Source organism: Bactrocera neohumeralis, chromosome 4, assembly GCF_024586455.1.
Source record: "Bactrocera neohumeralis isolate Rockhampton chromosome 4, APGP_CSIRO_Bneo_wtdbg2-racon-allhic-juicebox.fasta_v2, whole genome shotgun sequence".
NCBI lineage: Eukaryota > Metazoa > Arthropoda > Insecta > Diptera > Tephritidae > Bactrocera > Bactrocera neohumeralis.
Genome location: NC_065921.1, coordinates 8185216 through 8205539, shown reverse-complemented (window position 1 = coordinate 8205539; position 20324 = coordinate 8185216). Strand labels below are relative to the sequence as shown.

The window sequence follows — 20324 nt, the reverse complement described above, 5'->3', positions numbered from 1 at the left end:
TCACGAATGACTTAAAAGAAACGACAATCAATCAAAACACGTGTTAGCGCGTGAAATGAGCTTTCCAAAAAGGTATAGCATGACCCAATGCGACGAATAAAACTAGAACTACGCGCTTTCAGCGCCAACTAGCGAAAATACCGCAAGACTTTTTTGACAACCATTATATCTTTCGTTTTCTAACCAAAATTTAACCGAAACTTTAACCAAAACTTTAACCAAAACTTTAACCAAAACTTTAACCAAAACTTTAACCAAAACTTTAACCAAAACTTTAACCAAAACTTTAACCAAAACTTTAACCAAAACTTTAACCAAAACTTTAACCAAAACTTTAACCAAAACTTTAACCAAAACTTTAACCAAAACTTAACCAAAACTTAACCAAAACTAACCAAAACCTTAACCAAAACGTTAACAAAAACTTTAACCAAAACCTTAACCAAAACTTTAAGCAAAACTCTAACCAAAACCTTAACCAAAACCAAAACTTTAACCAAAATGTGTATACTACAAATTTCAAATTCATTCACATGCACCGTATTTCATGAAAGGCATAAATTTATAGCGTCGCACAACTGTTGACAAAACAGCACCGTTAGCTTTTACTAACTTTTTTCACCACAATTAATTAGTATTGATTCAACCAGCACTAATCTAAAACCATTTCACAACTGTTTCTATTTTATTCCAATCTGTGCGTGCATCTGTGTGTGTGTGTGTTTAGGAGGAACATTGATGATGATGAGACGACCGTGTGACCACATCATCAACAACAACAACACCAATTGCAGAAAAACATAATAATAAATGAACATAAACTACCGCTAATGCAACCAGAAGTGTCATTAAAGCCACCAGCACAACAACAGCAGCGACAGCAGCAACAACAACAACCAAATCGAGTGTCCGCACAATTTACGCCACTGCCAATAACAATATTGCAACAACCAATACCAGTGCAACTTTGGAAAATTAATCAGAAAATGTTGAAAAGCGATACAAACAGACAGCAACAACAACAGCAACAGCAGCAAAAGCAAAAATATCAACAAGAGCAAACACAACACTTCGCAACTATACGTCGTGTGCCATCGCCGCACTACAGTGGCCGATGTCAGTAGAAAAACAAAAACTACAAAAATATTGTTAAAATAGAAATGAAAAGGCGAAAAACAACAACTTAGTTAAGTATGTAAAGGTAACAGTATAAATACATACAAACACACAGCTATAAGTGCTATATATATGTATATGTATTTGTTAAGTTGATCATTAGTGTTAGACGAGAGCTCCATAATGTATATGTTTGCAAGTATTGAGAGGAGTAAGTTACGAAAACAAAAACAAAAAGTAATCAACTAGTTAAGCTATGTATTTATTGTACTGCAGAAATAGCGAAAAAAGAACATAAAGCTTATATAAAAATGTAAAAATAAAACTCGAAATGTTTAGTGTGGGTGTCAGCTGAATAAGCAAAAGAATAGGGAAAGAGTGGACTCAGATATAATTAGGGAACAATAATACAATAACATTGATAATGTGGGGTTTTTTCAGTTTATTTTCATATTTTTCTTGGTTTTGTAAAATTTTCGCGCTTCTACTTTGAAGCCATTCGTCTTAGGTGGCTCATATAGTGTGGCAGCATAAAAAAGACAATTTTTGAAAATTTAGAAGTTAGAAAAGACTACTATATCATTTGTTTTAAAATATTAAGAATATATTTAAAATTTTTGAAGACAAAAATTTTGGACAAGTTTTTTTTGCAATAATAAATAAATAAACAAATATGTACTACTTTGGTCTACCACTTCTTGCCATTTTCCGCTAGAGACATTATTCCATCAGTGTAAAATTTTCATCAGTGTAAATCGAAATTTTGAAATTTCCAGAAACATTGGTGGCTTGGGTAACATTCTTCACTTTTTTATACAAAAATTTCAAAATACAGCGAATTTCTTCATTATTTTCATTCATTTTTGAACAGCGAACGAAAAGACTTTTTCGACTACCCAATAAAACATTTTCCGAGTTGCCACGATCTTTGACAGATGACTTTCTTGGATGAAACCTAAAAAAAATTTTATACTGAGATATATTACCCGTACAATGACTTATGCTCGAAATGAAGTCAAAAATTGGGGCGTTTTAAAAAAAAGTTGAGTTTCAACCAAAAATTCGATTTTCGATCAGATCCAACACTAGTAGATAATTGTATGGAGCACTTTATAAAACTTGCAGAAAAATATTGAAAGTGTTAGGATCAATCGTCTCGGCGTATTCACTCAAGCAAATTTGGAAAATGCAGTTATGAGAAAAACGTGTTTAAGTAGCTCTTAAAGTTGAGGTCACGAACACCGAATTTTGATAGTAAATTTTAATAATTTTGATTCGTTGTTGGATCGTATATCTTTCCATGATGAAATGGCAAACCTTACTAATGAGAAATATCAAAAGAGCGGGAATATGGCGTCGTTTGCTGTCCCTATCAGTCTACTTTTATAGCGTCCCTTTTGGAAAACCAAACTGATTAAGCTGATTGAATTGAGTGGTTAAATTTTGGAAGGCTGTAACTCAAAACTGTTAGATTGATTGAAAAAATAAATATATTATTTTTAAAGCTATAACCTCTTAATTTTTGAAATTTTCTTACTAGATGTGATACAGATGGATTCTCTCTCCCTCACTTTTTGATGCGCTTCGTTTCGCTGCTTTGAATAAATGCTCACTTTTTTCACAGTTCCGATATGATTCACTAGATGGCGAAAAAAATATAGCACACATATGCCTCTAAAGGCAAAAAAAAATATTTTCATTTTTATACGTTTTGTGAAAATTTCTGTCTTATAACATTATTCAAAATTTCAATCCAACGTTTTTAGAGATCATATAAAAACTTTCTGTACTGCTTTTGATTCATCTGTTTTTGAAAAGTTGCGAATCGAACAACCAACTGGTATAAACCCAGTAGACTGGCTTAATTAAGTAGAGTTAGAAGAAGAAACATTAACTCGAGAACAAGTTATACGAAAGAAATACAAATGCGTAACTTTCTTGTTTATTTCAAATGTCATTTTTTCGAGCAGAGCAGAGGCTAATCGAAGGCCGCCTTTAAGGTAAATAAGCCAGCACACAATTCAGGACGTATGGTCCTCATCATATCGTTTTTCAAATACTCCAATTTTACTGTGGTTACTTGCCAAGTGAGTAGTAGAGAGTCAGAGAGAGAGAGAGAGAGAGAGAGAGAGAGTTAAAATGAAGCAAGTGTCCCTTTATAAGAAGTTTATAACTCAAACTCTCTCAGCGTTTGTAGATAAACTGAAAATCCATCAGATTGTTACTATAATTTAGAGATCTTCTGTCATCACTAACACCTTTAGTGGGTCATCCCATGTGACGGCCTGTTCTTTAAGAATTATTTTAGGACTTTTTTTTCTACGAACAGTAAAGAGTTAGAGCTTCACTCGCTCTAGCCGTTTTTGAGATATGTTGGAATAAAGCTTCAAAAACCCAGTTTTGAGAAAAACGTGTTTAAAGTTTCAAGTCCGCTACTCAGCGCTTCGTATAGCACTATATTCTAACTGCTGTATCTTTAAGTCAACTTCGAATTTTAAAAAATCGCTTTTCTAAACAAGTTAAGAAGGCAATTTATGAAAAACCGAACCTCAATTTTTTGAGCCCATCACTTGGGATGAGCCCTTAAAACACTGCTCGGTAAACCATAAAAGAAAATAATAATTTATTTATAAAAAGTTAAAGAGATATTTGTTGCAAAATGCCACCAAACTTGCATTTATTAGCTAACGCGTGAGACACACCAGAGAATACACTTTTTGTAAATATTTAGTTGTGTAAGTAAATGAGAGAGAGGAAGATATAACTGTAGGAAAAAAAGAGAGAGGAAGATATAAATGTATAGGAAAACACTATAAGTAGTAAAAAGAAATGTAGTGAAGACCGCTTTAAGCTTTGGACCGTGTGAACAGTTCGTTATAGACTTTTAGTAGAACTGATAATGATGATTATGGTAATGACGTAAGCCAAGGAAATGTGTTAAAATGGTTAATGCGTCACATAAACTACTATTGGCTAAGTGCTCTAACTTCAAAAAGCTAAAACGGCTATTCGCGCGGTACAAACTGTAATTTATAACGCATCAATATTGAACCTGAGTTAAAGTGTCTGCAACATAGAAAAAATGTAAAACTACAACAACAACAAAACCTAAAATATTTTCACAAATACTCATGTAAAACGAAAAACAAAAGTAAATGTTAAAAAGCTACGAAAAACTGTTAAAGCAAAACACGCGAGATTCAAATAGACTAAACGATAATTAAATGAAAGTATTGATATTTTGAAAAATTAAATTAAAAACTGTATAAAATGTTAAGACGTCGAAAAAAAATGGCAAATTGATGACTAACTTTTTTATCATTTCTGTCAGCTCGCAAATGAGAAGATAATATATCTTTTCTAAGTTATGAATAAAGATATATGTTTTTTCCTTCATTAGCATAGATTTTTTGTATGAAATGCATTTAGTTGTAAGTTTAGGTTAGTATAAGTTAATTTATAAATATTTATGTACTTTCGTGTATAAAATATGTATATGGTAAACTCATTTTAAGGCTATTAAAAATATCGGAAAGCCGAGCGAATACATAAAAATATATTTGTGTATATTTTCGTAATTCAGACTGAATTTTTCATGTATCCTTGTATATTGATTAAGCAAATGTTAAGTATTAAATTGAAGCAACGTAAAAAGACAACACACACATTTTAATATAATTGTACGTGGACAAAAAAATTAATAACAAAAATTATATTATACTTCACCAATCATTATCAAATATTAAGCCAAGTAAGAAAATAAATAGGCTGAAGAGAATTATTTGAAAAACCAGTATATGCTGCAAAAGCATGCGCTTATGTAAAAGCTTTAAAACTTTTGAATTTGAATTTCACGAGCTTTTAAGCTTTTATGCTTGAATGTTACAAAAAGCTAAAAGGCATGTATTATGATAGAATATTTGAAATATTTTCACAACATTAAAACTAGCTTAACCCTATACAATTATGTCGAGTTTAACTCAAACGTTTTTCAAAAGCTTTCAGGAACAAACAGGAACAGAAAGTTTCAGTAAATTTACAATTTTTCTAATACAAAGCATTTGAGCACATATACGATTATCTTTTGCTCAAACAGACAGTTACTACTTACAATGAGAACAATACTTCCGAACAATAGTTAAGACGCTCGTACGAAAGCCATATACTTGTAGTAGCGGTAGAGAGCGCATTTAGTTCAATTCAGTGAAATTTGCTAAATGAATTGCAACAAAATAAACTCTTAAGACGGTGTTGTTTAAAGTTGAAAACAAATATTACATATACTTTTAACTTTATGTTTATTATGAGCTTTTTAAAAAGCTCTACTAGGTTTCAGCTTTTTCTCAGAACCTTTGGGCCTTTCCAAGCATGATTTTTAATGCCTAAAAAGAGGTTTTATGTCAAATCACAAAAATCGCTTCACACAATTGTTGAGCGCTGTGAGTTCCAAAAGCTCTGAAGCGTAACTAGACTATGACTTTTGTTTGTTTAAAAATTCCAAATTCGCATATAAGACATAAATTAAGGATGTACATGCGCGTTTTATACATAGCCAACAATATTTGTAACACCAGTAACACAATTATGTGCAAAAGCTTTTGGAGCTTTTAACTTAAAAAAATTGTATCAACATAAACCTGAGCACATACTAATTATCGTAAGTTATGTGGGTAGGCTCTTCCAATAAGAGCTTTCTACAGGTAAGAGCTTTTTAAAACTTTCATACGCATAGCGCAAAGCTTTTTGTTCACACTGTAGAAAGTATGTGACGGAAGTAATTGCAATAAATTGTAAAAAGGCAATTTGAAATGATATACGACCTTTTCAAAAATTTCTCTTCAGCCTATAGAGCTTACCAACTAAATATCTTGCCAGAATATCGTATCAGCTGCATTTTTAGGAGTTTAAGCATCATTTACAATACATAAATTACGCATTTGCATTTTCATAACCTCAATTATTTCGTACTAGTATAGCTTAATTTGCATTTTGATTTCAACTCTCCCAAACCACCTTATCGAAACGTAAACGTAAAGAGTGCCTCGACCATAGTTTGGAGCTTATTCGAATTTAGTTGGATAAAAGTAAAGTAAAGCAAAGTAAAGCAAAGCAAAGTAAAGTATAAAGTAAATATAAAGATTGTAAAAAGCAAGTGTGAGGTAGTAAAAACTAGTTTTATGTAAAATACGGACAGCGTAGAAGGCAAGCAGAGAGCATCTGCAAAGTGTGTAACTCCATTCAGCTTCTTATGCCATACTTTTAGTTAAAATTTTGGTCAACTTTGATCGCTTGGAATTATAAATAAAATAAGTGATATATTTAGAATTGTTTTTAAGACAAAAGAGATAGAGAAGAGAAACTTTAAGTGACATCGAAGTAGAGAGCAAAGCATTTATTATAAAAAATTTGCACAAAATTCGGCGCACGTCAGTAATTATTTATATAAAATCATAAATTTAACTTATTTATTAGTTTATTTTAAGAAAACGATTTAATGTATATAAACACATAACGAAATCTTGAATCTCTCATAACGCTGGCATTTAAAATGTATTTAGAAAAAGAAGAATAAACAAATACTCAACCAGTGATTGCAATTATTGTTTTACTATTATTTTGTTATATAATATTATTTAATTTATTTTCCTGAAACATACTTTTCTTGAAATCATTGTAGTTAGTAGTTATGTATTTAAAAGAAATTTGTATATTATATATACAGCATACAAACACACGGCTATATTTAGAAAGTAATAATAATTAGTACCTAAGTTATCAAAACACATAAATACACACATAAACATAAATACATAAACAAAACTCGATACAACATTCTCATACCGCAGTTTTCCATAAGAAAAAAATTTATGAAATAATTGAAAATGATTTCTAAACATTCAAATATGTGTATACATTCTTGTTTAAGTTCAGCAAAGAACACAAAACACACAAAATCATTTATTGCTAGTTTTTTTATATGGAAAAATAAATATATTATATATAAATAGTTATATATGTATACAAAAAAATATATCAAACTTATCGGAACAAAGCGAAGCATAAATATTTACCCATATATTCTCTGTGTATATTACTTACGTTCCAGCGTTGCACGGTTACAATATCTGGAAAATTATTGTACAATATTATGCCGTAAAGAATATTTAATTTAAACACATTGAATTGCATAAATAAATGTAATTAAGAATTGAACATAAAAACATAAAATATTGCGGTTTTTATCTCGATCTAAAGGTAACCAATTTGTAGGTTAGAGGAGAATGTGTTAGAATGAATATGATTGTATTATAGAATGAGATGAATGCACACTGTTCGCATGTGGAATGTAGCAGAACAAGGTGTCATAAACAGCGTTCAAAGCGCGAAAAAGGGCGCTGGCGAGATTAACTCAAATTTTCATCGAATTCGTGACAAATATAAAACTATCAACCGTGAAATTTGAAGAAAAACTGGCAACCGAAAAACGGCCAGTGAACCGTGTTGTTAAGGAATGCGATGGCAAAATTGTATGATGGAGTTTCAAATTCTTTTCCTTATCTACCGTATTTTCCGATTCTCATACCCGCATATATACGATATATATCTATATGAATACGACTAGGGGATGATATGAATCGATTTCAACCATTTTAGGCTCAATCCCTTTATACTATTTATACAAATTGTTATTAAGATATTTCAGCACAGTTCTTTTGGAATGGAATTCACAAATTGTCAGATACTGTTACAGCCAATCCCGCACAATTTTGATTTCAAAGATGTAATATTCCCTCAAAGGAAAATGATCGAAAATATCAATGAAATAATAAAAATCGTCTAATCCAACCGTCATGTAAGCACCGTTTAAATTACCCAGGAGCTAAACATTGCACAAAAAGCCATTTGGAACCAATTACATAAGGCGGAAATCTATTGAAATTCGATAGGACATATATGGGCGTCACACGCAATAAAGTCAATCCATTTCCAAAGTGGATTGTTACTGGTTATGTAAAATTGGTCACTTACTGCAATGTCAAACAAAACCCGTCATGAGTTCAAGGGTGGTCAAACCAGGATTAGCGGTCAGAAAGGTTTTGTTATGTATTTGGAAGGATTGATTACGGGCAAACTATTAGTTTTGGCTTTTGCCGTGTACCATCTACAGGGTTTTCCAATAAGAGTGATATGATATCCAGAAAATTCAAATGTTTTTATTAAGTGTGAAGTAGAATTTTTATAAATTTGAATATAACAACATTCAAGTGGACTTCTTTGCAGGAATAGCACGTGTCTTTTGGGAACCAGATGTTTCCAAAATTAATTTCTTCCAATTGCGGTCATCCGCCAAGTTATGGTTTGAGACAGTCCCAATTTCTGAAAACATTTTCAAATGAAAACGCTCGAAATGTTCAACAATTTGACGAGTAGTGAGCAAGGTGGATATTTTGATAATAAAATTGAATAAGTTGTGGAAATCATATCATCCCTATTCCAAAAAACACTGTGTATATGCATATGGATATCCGTGTATACGACAAAGAGTGCTTTGGGATCTATTTTGAATTTTAAGTGGAAATATTTCGTACCAAGTACAATTTATCGCGTCAAGCTGTGATGTTATGAGCCACCGAAACTTTTTGGGAAATTACAATTTGCAAAATGGAATTGTTTTTAAAGAATAAACCTACATAATAAAACCCTCATAAACGACTGGGAGGAACGAAGGACCACATTAAGACTCTTCCATTTATTTCAATTTTATGCTAGCCTCTTGACTTGATTCTAACTTTTTTTGGACCTTAAATATTTGGATGTTCAAATTTATTTTCCAGGTTCGAGTTGTTGACGTTGACTCCCTTGTGGATTCCAGTTGATAGCGTGATTTTGTCTAGACCTTGTCTCAGAATATTGCCAAGCTAACCCCACTTGCTTTTGAGCCCATAGGATTGTTGGGTTTTCGCGTCACTATATGAGCCGCTGACGCAACAGAAAATGTTACATATATTGCGAAGGCATCGTATCGACGTCGTTCATTAATGAAAACTTTCGTCTTTTTGATGGTAGAGGCCACAAAATTGCAGCTTAGATACAGCCACATTGAAACGTGGACTCTTCCATTTTATTTCAATTTTATGCCCCGTAATGAGCGCGTCGAAGATCTTGACTTGATGACGCCGAAAGCTTGTTTGGCTTTATTATATGATTGCTTATGTTTTTCTTTGATCTTCTGTTTACAGATATAACACTATCATTTTTTCAAGTTATATGCCATCGTCTTAGAAGTACTGCGTAAAGGAAAAAAAAAGATTTTGTTGATGCTAATTCTATGATCTACTTATGCTGTAGTTCCTTGTAAAGTAGCTAATTTTTCGGCATGTCCTTTCGTTTTGCGCTGAGCCTTCTCCACAATAATATCCAATATTATGGCAAACAAAAACTTTGACAGAATACAGTCCCAACAGCTGTCCACTTCTACTGAGTTTTTTTTTGTATAAAATCCGATATCCCAGCCTCTTAAAAGTACAGCACCCTTTTTAATTCAATTAGTTTTGAAGGGACCGCTCTACCAACTAAAGAGTTCCAGATAGCAAGATAATAATAAAGATGAGACAGATGATTTCATCCGACTGGCTTCTTCTGATCAATGCAGAAGTATCCTGGACGAAAGCCTCATTGTTCCTTTCTTAATCTCGGCGCTAAAGCGGTCTTTAGGCGTATTACTATAGAAGCTTGTTTTCTTCTGAAGAAAATTTATGGCGCAAATTTAGATATGGCAGCACTGGCAAGCCACTTTTTTGTACTTACTGTACTTAGGAAAAAGTAGATAGCGTAAAGAAAAAAATTACGCAACTTTTGTAGTGTTTTTTTTCTGACATATCATAACTGTATTTCTTCAATAGTCATAATCATTTCATTTATATATATGTTTTTGTTTTTGTTTTCTTTTGAATTTATTTTTGTTTATTATGATCATATATATATATATTTACTACAATAAAACATGCAATGATAATAAGTTAAGCGTATGTTTATATGTATGTATTATGTAAATGTAAATGTAAACAAGTATGTGTGTGTATGTATGTATGTTTGTATTTTCTCTCATATATTTGAATTAGTTGCCTAGTAAATACTGCATTTTGAGTATGAGATTTTCATTTCTGCTATCGATTACATGTATGTATATAAGTATAAGTGGATATTTTCAGCAAAATTTCTGTATGTTAGAGCTTCAAGGCAGCCAATTGCGTTTAAGCAAAATGAATTCTCCATTGAAATGTAAATTTCTTTTGTTGATTATACTCGTATCTATTTGTTTGCATTGCATTTTGCAGCTGCTAAATGATTCTATCTGAAAGTATGCTATTTAAGTCACTAACACATGCCAACAATGAAAGTATGTATATCTTTGAACCATTTAAATATGCCATTTTTGTTGCAAACATATGTAATTAGAATTTTTTTTTATTGAACGCTGCGAGTTATGTTGCTTAGCTTTATACTCAGTTATTTTATATTTTTTTAGTTTTTAGTAAAAAAAGTGTCATTTGCGGCTAATACTTTTCGTTACATAGTGACTCCTGCATCAGCTATGCAGTTCGTGTGTGTGTGTGGGTCAGTGTGTGGTTGTGTGGGTGTAAGTATTTGTTTGGCGTTGTGTTGTTGTTTGTGTTTGCTTGTCTTTAACAATATAAATAAATTACAACTAAATTATTTAAGTATTATTTTAATGATATTACTTTTATTATATATTATTTTTCTGTTTTGTTTTTGTAAAAAGTGTAGCTTCTTTTGTGTTATTGTTGTACAAGTTCAGAATTTTCTTATAGTTGTCTTTTTATTTTGCTTCTGTAGATAGCCTTTTAACAGCGTAACTGTAATTGTTATGGTAATAATATTTTAGTAATTATTGTATTTGTTGTAATTTATAAACAATATTACATAGTCATGTTGTTGTTTTGTTTTTGCAAATTTCAGCTGTAATTACAAATGTTATATTTTTTTTTTACGGAGTTTCATCAAACTTTGCTGCATATACACACACATGCGCACAATTTCAACATTTGTATACATGTTTGTATATTTGTATGTGTGTGTGTGTTGCTAAGTGTAATTACATTACAGTTAAATACCTTTTAGTCATATAATATTCATGGAAACATACACAAATAACGATCTTCTGTGGCGGCAACACTACGAGTACATACATATGTATGTATGTATGTATTTCAACGATTCAAATTACAAGTTGCACAGTATATCCAACACAATTTCTTAGTTATTATATTAATTTTTTAATTAAAATAATTTTTTTAATTATTATTTTTTTATATTGTATTAATTTTTTTAATTACATATATTTTTTAATTACTTATTTTTTTAAATTACTATTTTTTTAAATTGTATTAATTTTTTTAATTACATAAATTTTTTTAATTTATTATTTTTTAAATTGTATTAATTTTTTTAATTTTATTAATTTTTTATTACATTAATTTTTTTAATTAATTATTTTTTTATTTATTTAATTTTTTAATTACAATAATTTTTTTAAATTTATTATTTTTTTAAATTGTATTAATTTTTTTTAATTACATTTTTTTAATTTCATTATTTTTTTTAATTATATTAATTTTTTTAATTACATTAATTTTTTCAATATATTATTTTTTTAAATTGTATTAATCGTTTTAATTTTTTTTAATTCAATTAATTTTTATTTTTATTATTTTTTGTTTAGTTTCTTAGTTTTATTTTAATTATAATAATTTTTTCAATTACATTAATTTTATAAAGTTTTTTTAATTTAATTTGTTTTAATTATTCCATTTTTATTTAGTTAGTTATTTATAGCTTCTTCAAATTAGTTATTACCTTCATAAAGTTTCGTTTGTAGACTTGTAAATATTGTTTATCTGGCAACCTTCTTGGTTTTCATTGTTTGTTGCGCTCTTTTTCACAATTTTTTCTACACAATTCATTATATTTTCAACAGCATTAACGGCTTGTTTATAATAATTTCGTAATTTACTTTCTGCCTCAGCACATTTACATGCAACACGCTTTAATTACATCTATTCTTCTGTGTCTTCTGCAAAAACATCAAAAACTGAGACAACAAAAACCGTACAACATAAGTCAACAGAATTACTCCTTTTATATATAGTATATGTATATGTATTACTGCCTCACTTAGTTCATATAGTTTTACATTTATTTATTCATTTAAGTATATTTGTGTCTACATGTGTCTATTTATGTATATATGTGCCTATGTATGTGTTTAAGTGTGTGTTTGTGTATGCATGTTTAACAATTACAATTCGCATTGGGCGTGCCTTGAGGTTGATCTGTCAGTCGTTGTCCCTTTTGCCCGGCGCCCACTAACGTCGGATCCGAGTCTAAACTCTCCGACATTTTGTCGCAAATTATATCGACCAGTCGTTCGAAGACAGCCTGCAATAAATATATGTCAAATTTAAATAAATCAATTTTACGTGTTTTTATTGTATTTTACATACCTTAACATTCACATTTTCTTTGGCTGAGGTTTCGAAGAACTCCACACCCAGCTGATCGGCCAGCTGTCGGCCTCGTTCGAATGAGATCACTCGCTGATCTTCCATGTCGCATTTGTTGCCGACAAGTATCACTTGTGCGTTGTCCCAGGAATATGTCTTGATTTGAGTCACCCTGTTTGAGTTGAACGTGAGAGAGAGAGAGAGAGAAAAGAAAGAGTGTATAGTTGTTTTGAACAAACAATAAATCATTCTCGTCTATTAGTCACTTTATTTTTAAGTCTCGAGTATCTTTTTCCCTTTCTTTACATCGTACAACGATGCAATAGTGGACGACAATCTGAGGAAACTAAGGAGTCTTTCGAACAATATCTTTCAAAGTCTACGAAAATGTTTTTTCAAAGTCTGTGTAAATTTTTTTAGAAGGTACAATACAGAAATCCTAATAGCACAGTCTTTAGACACATTCGACACACATATTGCGACATCTATTAAAATTTATTTTAAAGACTGTAATTACTCAAAGTGGGTGCATGAAACAATTAAGAATGAGAATTTGATTTTACCTTCTCTGCCAAAATGAAATTTTATGCCACCTAATTTTACTTCATCAGCCAATTTCTTCTTTTTTCCACACTGCTTTACAATTACTCACCAATCTTGTACGGAATTGAAACTCTCCTCATTTGTGACATCATACATCAGAATGAAACCCATGGCGCCACGATAATATGCTGTGGTTATTGTTCTGTAGCGTTCTTGACCCGCTGTATCCTGTTAACGAGAGAGAGAGAGAGAGGGAGAAGTAAAAGTAGGAGGAAATTAGTACCGTTGAACGTATAAAATTAAAATAATTGCATCTCAATAAATGTCTGCGCATTAACACTTTTATTGGCGACAAGTTGCAGTTTTTATAGTCACAAGCGGAGGGTGGAAGACAAGTTGAAACAAAGTTGTGGGGGAGGATTACACTCACTAAATACATACTACATGGTTAGTGGAATGTAAGAACATTGGTGACAGCATAGTTGTGGGTATATAAATATGGCATAAGGCTTACGGAATTGAAAACTTTCGAGTCAAAAGTTGAATGTGGACAGTTTTACAAAATTTGCATCGAGAGACTGCTTACTTTGAATAAGGTACAGACGAATTTTGAGGTTAGATTAGATTTAGCTTTCACAGAACTTATTGTAGTTGTCTTAATTGATTGAGTAAAAAACGAAAAAGAATAAGTTTCGACCAATCTTAATATTACTCATTAAGGATATACAGTTGTTTTGAAAATTTCGAGGCTTCTGATATAATTTATAGCTGAAATTACCGGTATTAGATTTATTTATGAGGAATGCACCGCGACCTTTGGTCTATTGTGCCGGTTTAATCGAATATTCTCTATACAGAATACTGTAGGTACTATTATAGTCTGATTTCCTTCTACTTCATATTCTAATTATTTATATTAAGAAGGTAAGTTTGTATTTAGCAATGTAGGAAGTTTTTCAGCATGTGTTGGTAGTAAGAAGGGCGGGTGGAGTTATGGAAATCTAAATCATGTTCCACGCAAAATTAATACAGCTGTGGAAACTGACGTTCAGCAATACTAAAAGCGCCATCAGAATCGGAAAGCACCACTCCGAGCCGTTCCATACCAAATGAGGTTTCAGACAAGGCGACTCCCTTTCGCGTAACTTCTTCAATCTACTCGTGAAGAACATAATTCGAGCTGCAGATTATTTTTCAAGGCAAAGGTACAATACATGAACATATTACTAGGATTGAACTACTATAGCATATAACTGTCATACGAACGGAATGATCGGAAGTAAGTGCTCGTATGGAAAACTATTTCATATGACGAGATACCGCCACGCAATTTCAAAAGAGTCATAGCTTAAGTAATTGTGCAATCCCCGAACATATTGGTTAGATCGGATAACTACAGCATAAAACTGCCATACAAAGAGAATTATCATCAAGAAAAAGATGTTATTGTTGTTGCAACGGGTACCTAATCCCCGTTAGGATGGTAAGGATTAGATAAGTTGTCGTCATCCCACGGTAGGCGCAGGAAACGTGTGGTTTCGACGGCGTCGGACCAAAGGGAGAAGGGTGTCAGACGAGTAGGGTTAGCAGGGCATGCAAAGAGGTGGCTAATGTGATGCGGAGACACATTGCATGATGGACATATATTAGATATATCGGGGTTTGTTCTGGATTATTGGATTTTAACCTGCTAAAGTATCCAAAACAAAGCTACGCAAATGTTACTCTCGTTTCTCGCAGCAACGTGAGCTCTTCGACTGATCCAGAATTCCCACAAAAAATACCTTTTTATACCCTTTAATTCTATACGAAATACGCCTATAAAAGGTATTACATCTGGCAATTGACAGAAATGAAAAAGCTAACGAAAGCACATCGGCGCAGATATTAAGCATATACATATATAATCATCCGTGCGCATCATTGCTAATCATATACAAGTAGATAAGAGATAATATATGTACATGTTACAACAAAACAATTACAATAACAATTACAAACACCTATACATTTTTAATATCTGCAAATTGATTGTCATTGAGGATAAATGTATTGTAGAAAAGAAAGATAACAAAAGATGTTATATATGCAAGGGAGGGTTATGTTACCAGCCACCTGTTGCTATATGATTAACATTATCTATATGTAAATTTGTATGTATGTATTTATGCACAATGGCAAGCAGAACTACGGTCGCAAATGGAAATAACATCCAGTTAACTAAGTGTGTGAGTATTTATTTTCATTTTCCATTTTCTTGCCATTCCACTCGGGCGTATGTAAATGCTGCGGTGGCGCGAAGTGTTTGTTAACTGATAAGTAAAAGTCAATAGGACAAGGTTAAATGAGTGCGACCGCAACCACGGAGGTTATACGCACACTTGCACAGCGCTCTGAGTACATACTCATTTCTGTATGCAAATTTCAGCGACTCAGAAAGTTGCTAGCCAAGGCGAATAAGTATCCTTGCGGAAATGTAATGCAATCACTTAAGAGACAGTCTCACTACGCGCTAACTACTTCTTTTTTGTAATTTTTAGAGAGTTGTATATGAATCGAATGCTTCACTATTTATTTCAACGGGTTGCGTAAGCTTATTAACTACAATTTCGTATTCATTCGTGAATTGATGAAAGTTTTTCTGCTAGTACGAAGCGGATTTCGAGAAGGTGTTAGTTGACACTTTGTGTGGCATTGAAATATTAAACTCGCTAATGGTTCTTTTGAAAAAAAAGAACTCTAACTAATACTAACACTGAAATAGTTCGCAGCTAGTGCTTTTCTCGCAGGGTAATTTAAGCCTATGCTATAAATATTTAAAGAGTTATTAAGGCAGTTATTGCATGAGAAACTTGCCAGATGCCTTTCCTATGTGATTACGATCTATATGATTGCAAAATTAAAATAGAAAATGGTGAACAATAAATAGAAAAGCAGGGCAGACTAGAAAACCAAAATAATTGCTATTTATTTTCGTTTTGAAAAGATGGCAGCAGCGCGAAGCCAAAGTAATTCGTGTGAACGACTTCTGTATGGTAGTTCGAGTGTTCAAATCCGAAACATCCAAACGTTACAATTCTTTAAAAACTTTCAAAATAGGCGCCTTCTGCGTCGATGCAGCGCTTCCAGCCTTGAGAACCAGGATGCATGCTGATTGGATCCCCTTTCAAAGCAAGGAAACAAAAAAAGTCCGGGGAGGCCATATCTGGGCTGTAGGGCGGCTGTGGAAACATTGGGATGCCGGCCTTGGTTAGGTAGTTCACAAGAAAGGCGATGTGAGCCGGGTATTGACCCAATTGACCCTTGGTTTGAGTCTCTGGAGCACTTTCACGTACAATTTGGCGTTGACAGTTTATCCAGGAGGAAGAAATTAATGGGGGACGATGCCTTTGATGTTAAAAAAGACAATGAAGGCATTTGCTCTTTCATCAGCGACCTCTTCTCGGCCCTCCAAAAAGGACCTGATGCCACCGAAAAACATCACTTCTTGCTAAAGCGACAACTGGGAAAGCCTACTTGATCATATCAAACGTCCCTGTTGCAGATTTACTGAGTTTCACACAGAATTGAATCGCGAACCGTTGCTCTAATCAACGCTGCATTTTCGGCTTGCACCACTCATAGCAACACGGCGCGCGAAAATGTTTGTCCAGATTCTCCAGATGCTCGGAGATAACGACTGGTATCGTTTGTCCTCTACTGAATCCAGTCGGTGCGCTCCGAAGATCAGTCTCGGCGAAAGACAAACCCTAAATAACCTCAATAGTATCGCAACCCATCTTGAGACCCAGCATTCATTATTGGATAATTCGACCGAATAGACCATGTCCAGCACACAGTGAAGAAAATGTAGCAGGCGTAGTGTACAGGAAAACCATGGAAAGTCGGCTCGGCGTCGTTCGGAACAACTCGGATGGACGTATGGAACGACTTGGTGCATTTTATATCGAGATCTTAAATTGAAAGCGTAGAAGAACTGAATCCGCTCGACCTTCCCTAGCGGCATCGATTCGCTCTATGGGACCTTGAAAAGTTTCAAAAAGATCCGAAGTTTTCGAGTTAAATTTTATTTAGCGATTTCTGGCTCAATGGGTATGTAAACAAACAGAATTGCCACATTTCGGACGAAGAGCAACCTGAAGAGATTCAAGGGCAGCCATTTCATTGAGAAAAACAACTGTATCGTGTGGTTTGTAGACCAGTGGAATCATCGGTCCATGTTTCTTCAAAAATAATGCTGGTGAAAACGTATCCGTCAATGGAGACCGCTATCGCGACATGATGGATTTGATGTCTGAAATTAAAGCTCATGATCTCAGCGACATTTGGTTTCAACAAGACGGCGCCACTTCCCACACACCGCATCAATCAATGGATTTATTGCAAAAACACTTCGGCGAGAAGATAATTTCACGTTTCGGGCCGGTCAGTTGGCCACCAAGATTGTGTAATATCACACCATTAGATTATTTACTGTGGGAATATATAAAGTCTTATGTCTATGCAGACAATCGCGCTTCGATTCAGGCCTCGAAGCAAAACATCACGCGTTTCATTCGCCAGTTACGAGTCCAAATGCTCTAACGTGTAATCGAAAATTGGACTCAACGGATGGATCATCTAAGGGTAGTTGTCGCTAACATTTGAAAGAGATAATCTTCAAAAAATAAAAAATTTGAAATTTCTGTATTTTTCTCTAAAAAAGTTAGGAACCCTGAAATGCATCACTGTTTATATAAGAGGAAAAGTGGCAATTATCTTCTTTTCTTAGCTCTATTGCTTTCTTTCAACCAAGTTCCTTTATAAAACGTGTACTGCCATTGACGTCAAGTACTATCAGCACAACCCTCCGAGTGCAACTACAGACCACTGAGTCTTTATAAGTTGCTGCGTAACTGGTCAAGGTCATAAATGATATGCCATTAAATGGAAATAGTTGACGACAAAAAGGTCCATGGCTAAGCAACTTGCTGCATATTTATATCTTTTTCCACCCCGGCCTGCATCTATACAGCTGTGTATAGAATATAAAACTTATTCACGCTTAATGGTTAGTTCTTTGTGATATTTTGCTCGCTGCCAGTGTCCATTTATAACAATGTTCGCAACACAACAAAAACACAATTTTCAATTAATAAAAAATGTTGCTTTGCAGAAACTCATTTTTCATGCGCTACAGAGAAAGGGAGAGTTTTTAAATTATTTACGCTCGCATATACACAATCAATCACGTGCATGTCCCGGCTATGCTTCGTTACACGCCCCTACCTACTTGCAATTATTGAAAGAATTTTTTTATTATTTTTTCTCTGCTTTTACTGCTTCTTATGTCATTTTTTCTTTTTATTATTTTCCTCTCTTATTCTATTTCTCCTCTCTGCATTCCTTTGCCCTCTTGGCATTGCTACTCACCCAGATCTGCAGCTTGACGCGTTTGTCGTGTCGAAACACGGTTTTCACTTTGAAATCGATGCCGACCGTCGACACAAAAGCTGAGGTGAAACTGTCATCGGCATAGCGAAAAAGGAAACTTGTCTTGCCCACACTTGAGTTGCCGATTATAAGCAATTTGAACATATAGTCGAAATTTTGATCGGCCGCATCCTTCTGCCACTTGGGGTCCCCACCGCCAGCCATCTGCAAGTGGGATGTTTGAAAAGTTAATATTTTTTATATTTAAGAAATTAGTTGTTAGTTAAAGTTGGAAAAGCATAGTTTTAGAAATAGATATACATTTTGAAGGAAACCAGATCTAACAGGCTATAAGTTTAACATGCTCTGAAGAAGTTAAATAATGATAGTGTATAAAAGCAGTGAAGTAGTATATAAAGACTATAGTTTTTCATACAATAAGTTTCGCACTTAATGAACGCTCCACTTGCTCTCCACTTTACTCTAGTACAAACACACTTTAATTTACTCCTCATTTGTTTTAATATTTTAGTAGCTTACATACTCATACACATGCACATATATATATGTGTGTCAAGGATGAGCGTATCAATGCCGTAACACACACATACACACTGCCACTTACACCAATATTGCTTCATTAAACATTCCTGCACGCATTTCTAAGTTGCCACAAGTATGCCTGCACTTAAGCGTTTACTTACTTGCTTAGTCAGTTCCTTAAGTGTTAGTTAAGCATATAAGTAAATTGCATTTCTCATACCCTCAGCCGCTTGAAACCCGCAATGTGTAGGCCTACGCTTGCTTTTCTGTGGCCTCAATGTGTAAACCTGTTGCTTCACTTCACCGCCTTGCAAATGAGGTACACGAACATATGCATTTATCTTTACACATGTATATATTTACAAATACACCTGTATACTTGTATATATGTGTAGGTAAATGCATAAGTTTATAAAGATTTCTGGTGAACTGTGTCTCATTATTAACTAGAAATTTTATATTCTCTTCGACAGTGTATCTGTTGACGTTTGGTCTATAATCTGGCGCATTTTTTAACTCCAATATTGAAAATCACATACTAGACATCAATTTAGTAGAAACTTAACAGTGATTTGTACTTGTAAAATATTATTTAGAAGCTCTATGGAGTCCTCAGTAAACGCAATTTGTTTTGACTTTGATTCGTTCTAAGAGACCACTGAGTAAGCCGTCAGTACTAAAACTCTTTCTCGATACGCAATTTGCCTAAAAACTAAAAATTTCTAAAGCAACATTATTTAAGACATTGTCTAGATATTATTCTTAGTAGCTATCAACCTAACAATTATAGTATTCTAAAAATTTCCAGTCTACAAAACTTGATTCCCACGCCGACATTTCCCCACCTTTTTCAGAATACTACTTGTATTTAAGTTCGAAAATCTTCCAGATTAAGAATGAGGCTCTTAAGCATCCATACAGCGTTAACTTCAGTTGCACCGAAGCCTCAATACCCTTCACAGGTACATTTCTTCTGGCATAAAAGGGTATAAAAAGATATTTATCTGGATTTTGATCGCTTAGTTTGTATGACAGTTATATACTACAGTTATCCGATCTGAACAATTTGTTCAGATATTATAGTGTTGGCTTGGAAAATAATTTATACCGAATTTCGTGGAGATATCTCGTCAACTAAAAAAGTTTTCCATACATGTACTTGATTTTAATCGATCAGTTTATATG

General features: G+C 33.2%; 2 protein-coding genes across 5 annotated transcripts in view; one reads left to right on the top strand and one right to left on the bottom strand.

Annotated features, from left to right (window-relative positions):
- The window catches only part of LOC126756870 (protocadherin-like wing polarity protein stan), a 133607-nt gene extending 126534 nt beyond the window's left edge, over nt 1–7073 (top strand). For both annotated transcript variants that reach the window (XM_050470336.1, XM_050470337.1), the window contains one exon: nt 728–7073. In XM_050470336.1, coding sequence (XP_050326293.1) covers nt 728–761 — 34 coding nt within the window. In that variant the 3' untranslated portion in view covers nt 762–7073. The remainder of the gene's footprint in view (nt 1–727) is intronic.
- A 4030-nt stretch (nt 7074–11103) lies between these two features.
- The window catches only part of LOC126756932 (ras-related protein Rab-3), a 35657-nt gene continuing 26436 nt past the window's right edge, over nt 11104–20324 (bottom strand). For all 3 annotated transcript variants that reach the window (XM_050470437.1, XM_050470435.1, XM_050470436.1), the window contains exons 2-5: nt 18597–18821; nt 13294–13412; nt 12642–12813; nt 11104–12576 (exon numbers count right to left, since the gene is read on the bottom strand). In XM_050470437.1, coding sequence (XP_050326394.1) covers nt 12430–12576; nt 12642–12813; nt 13294–13412; nt 18597–18821 — 663 coding nt within the window. In that variant the 3' untranslated portion in view covers nt 11104–12429. The remainder of the gene's footprint in view (nt 12577–12641; nt 12814–13293; nt 13413–18596; nt 18822–20324) is intronic.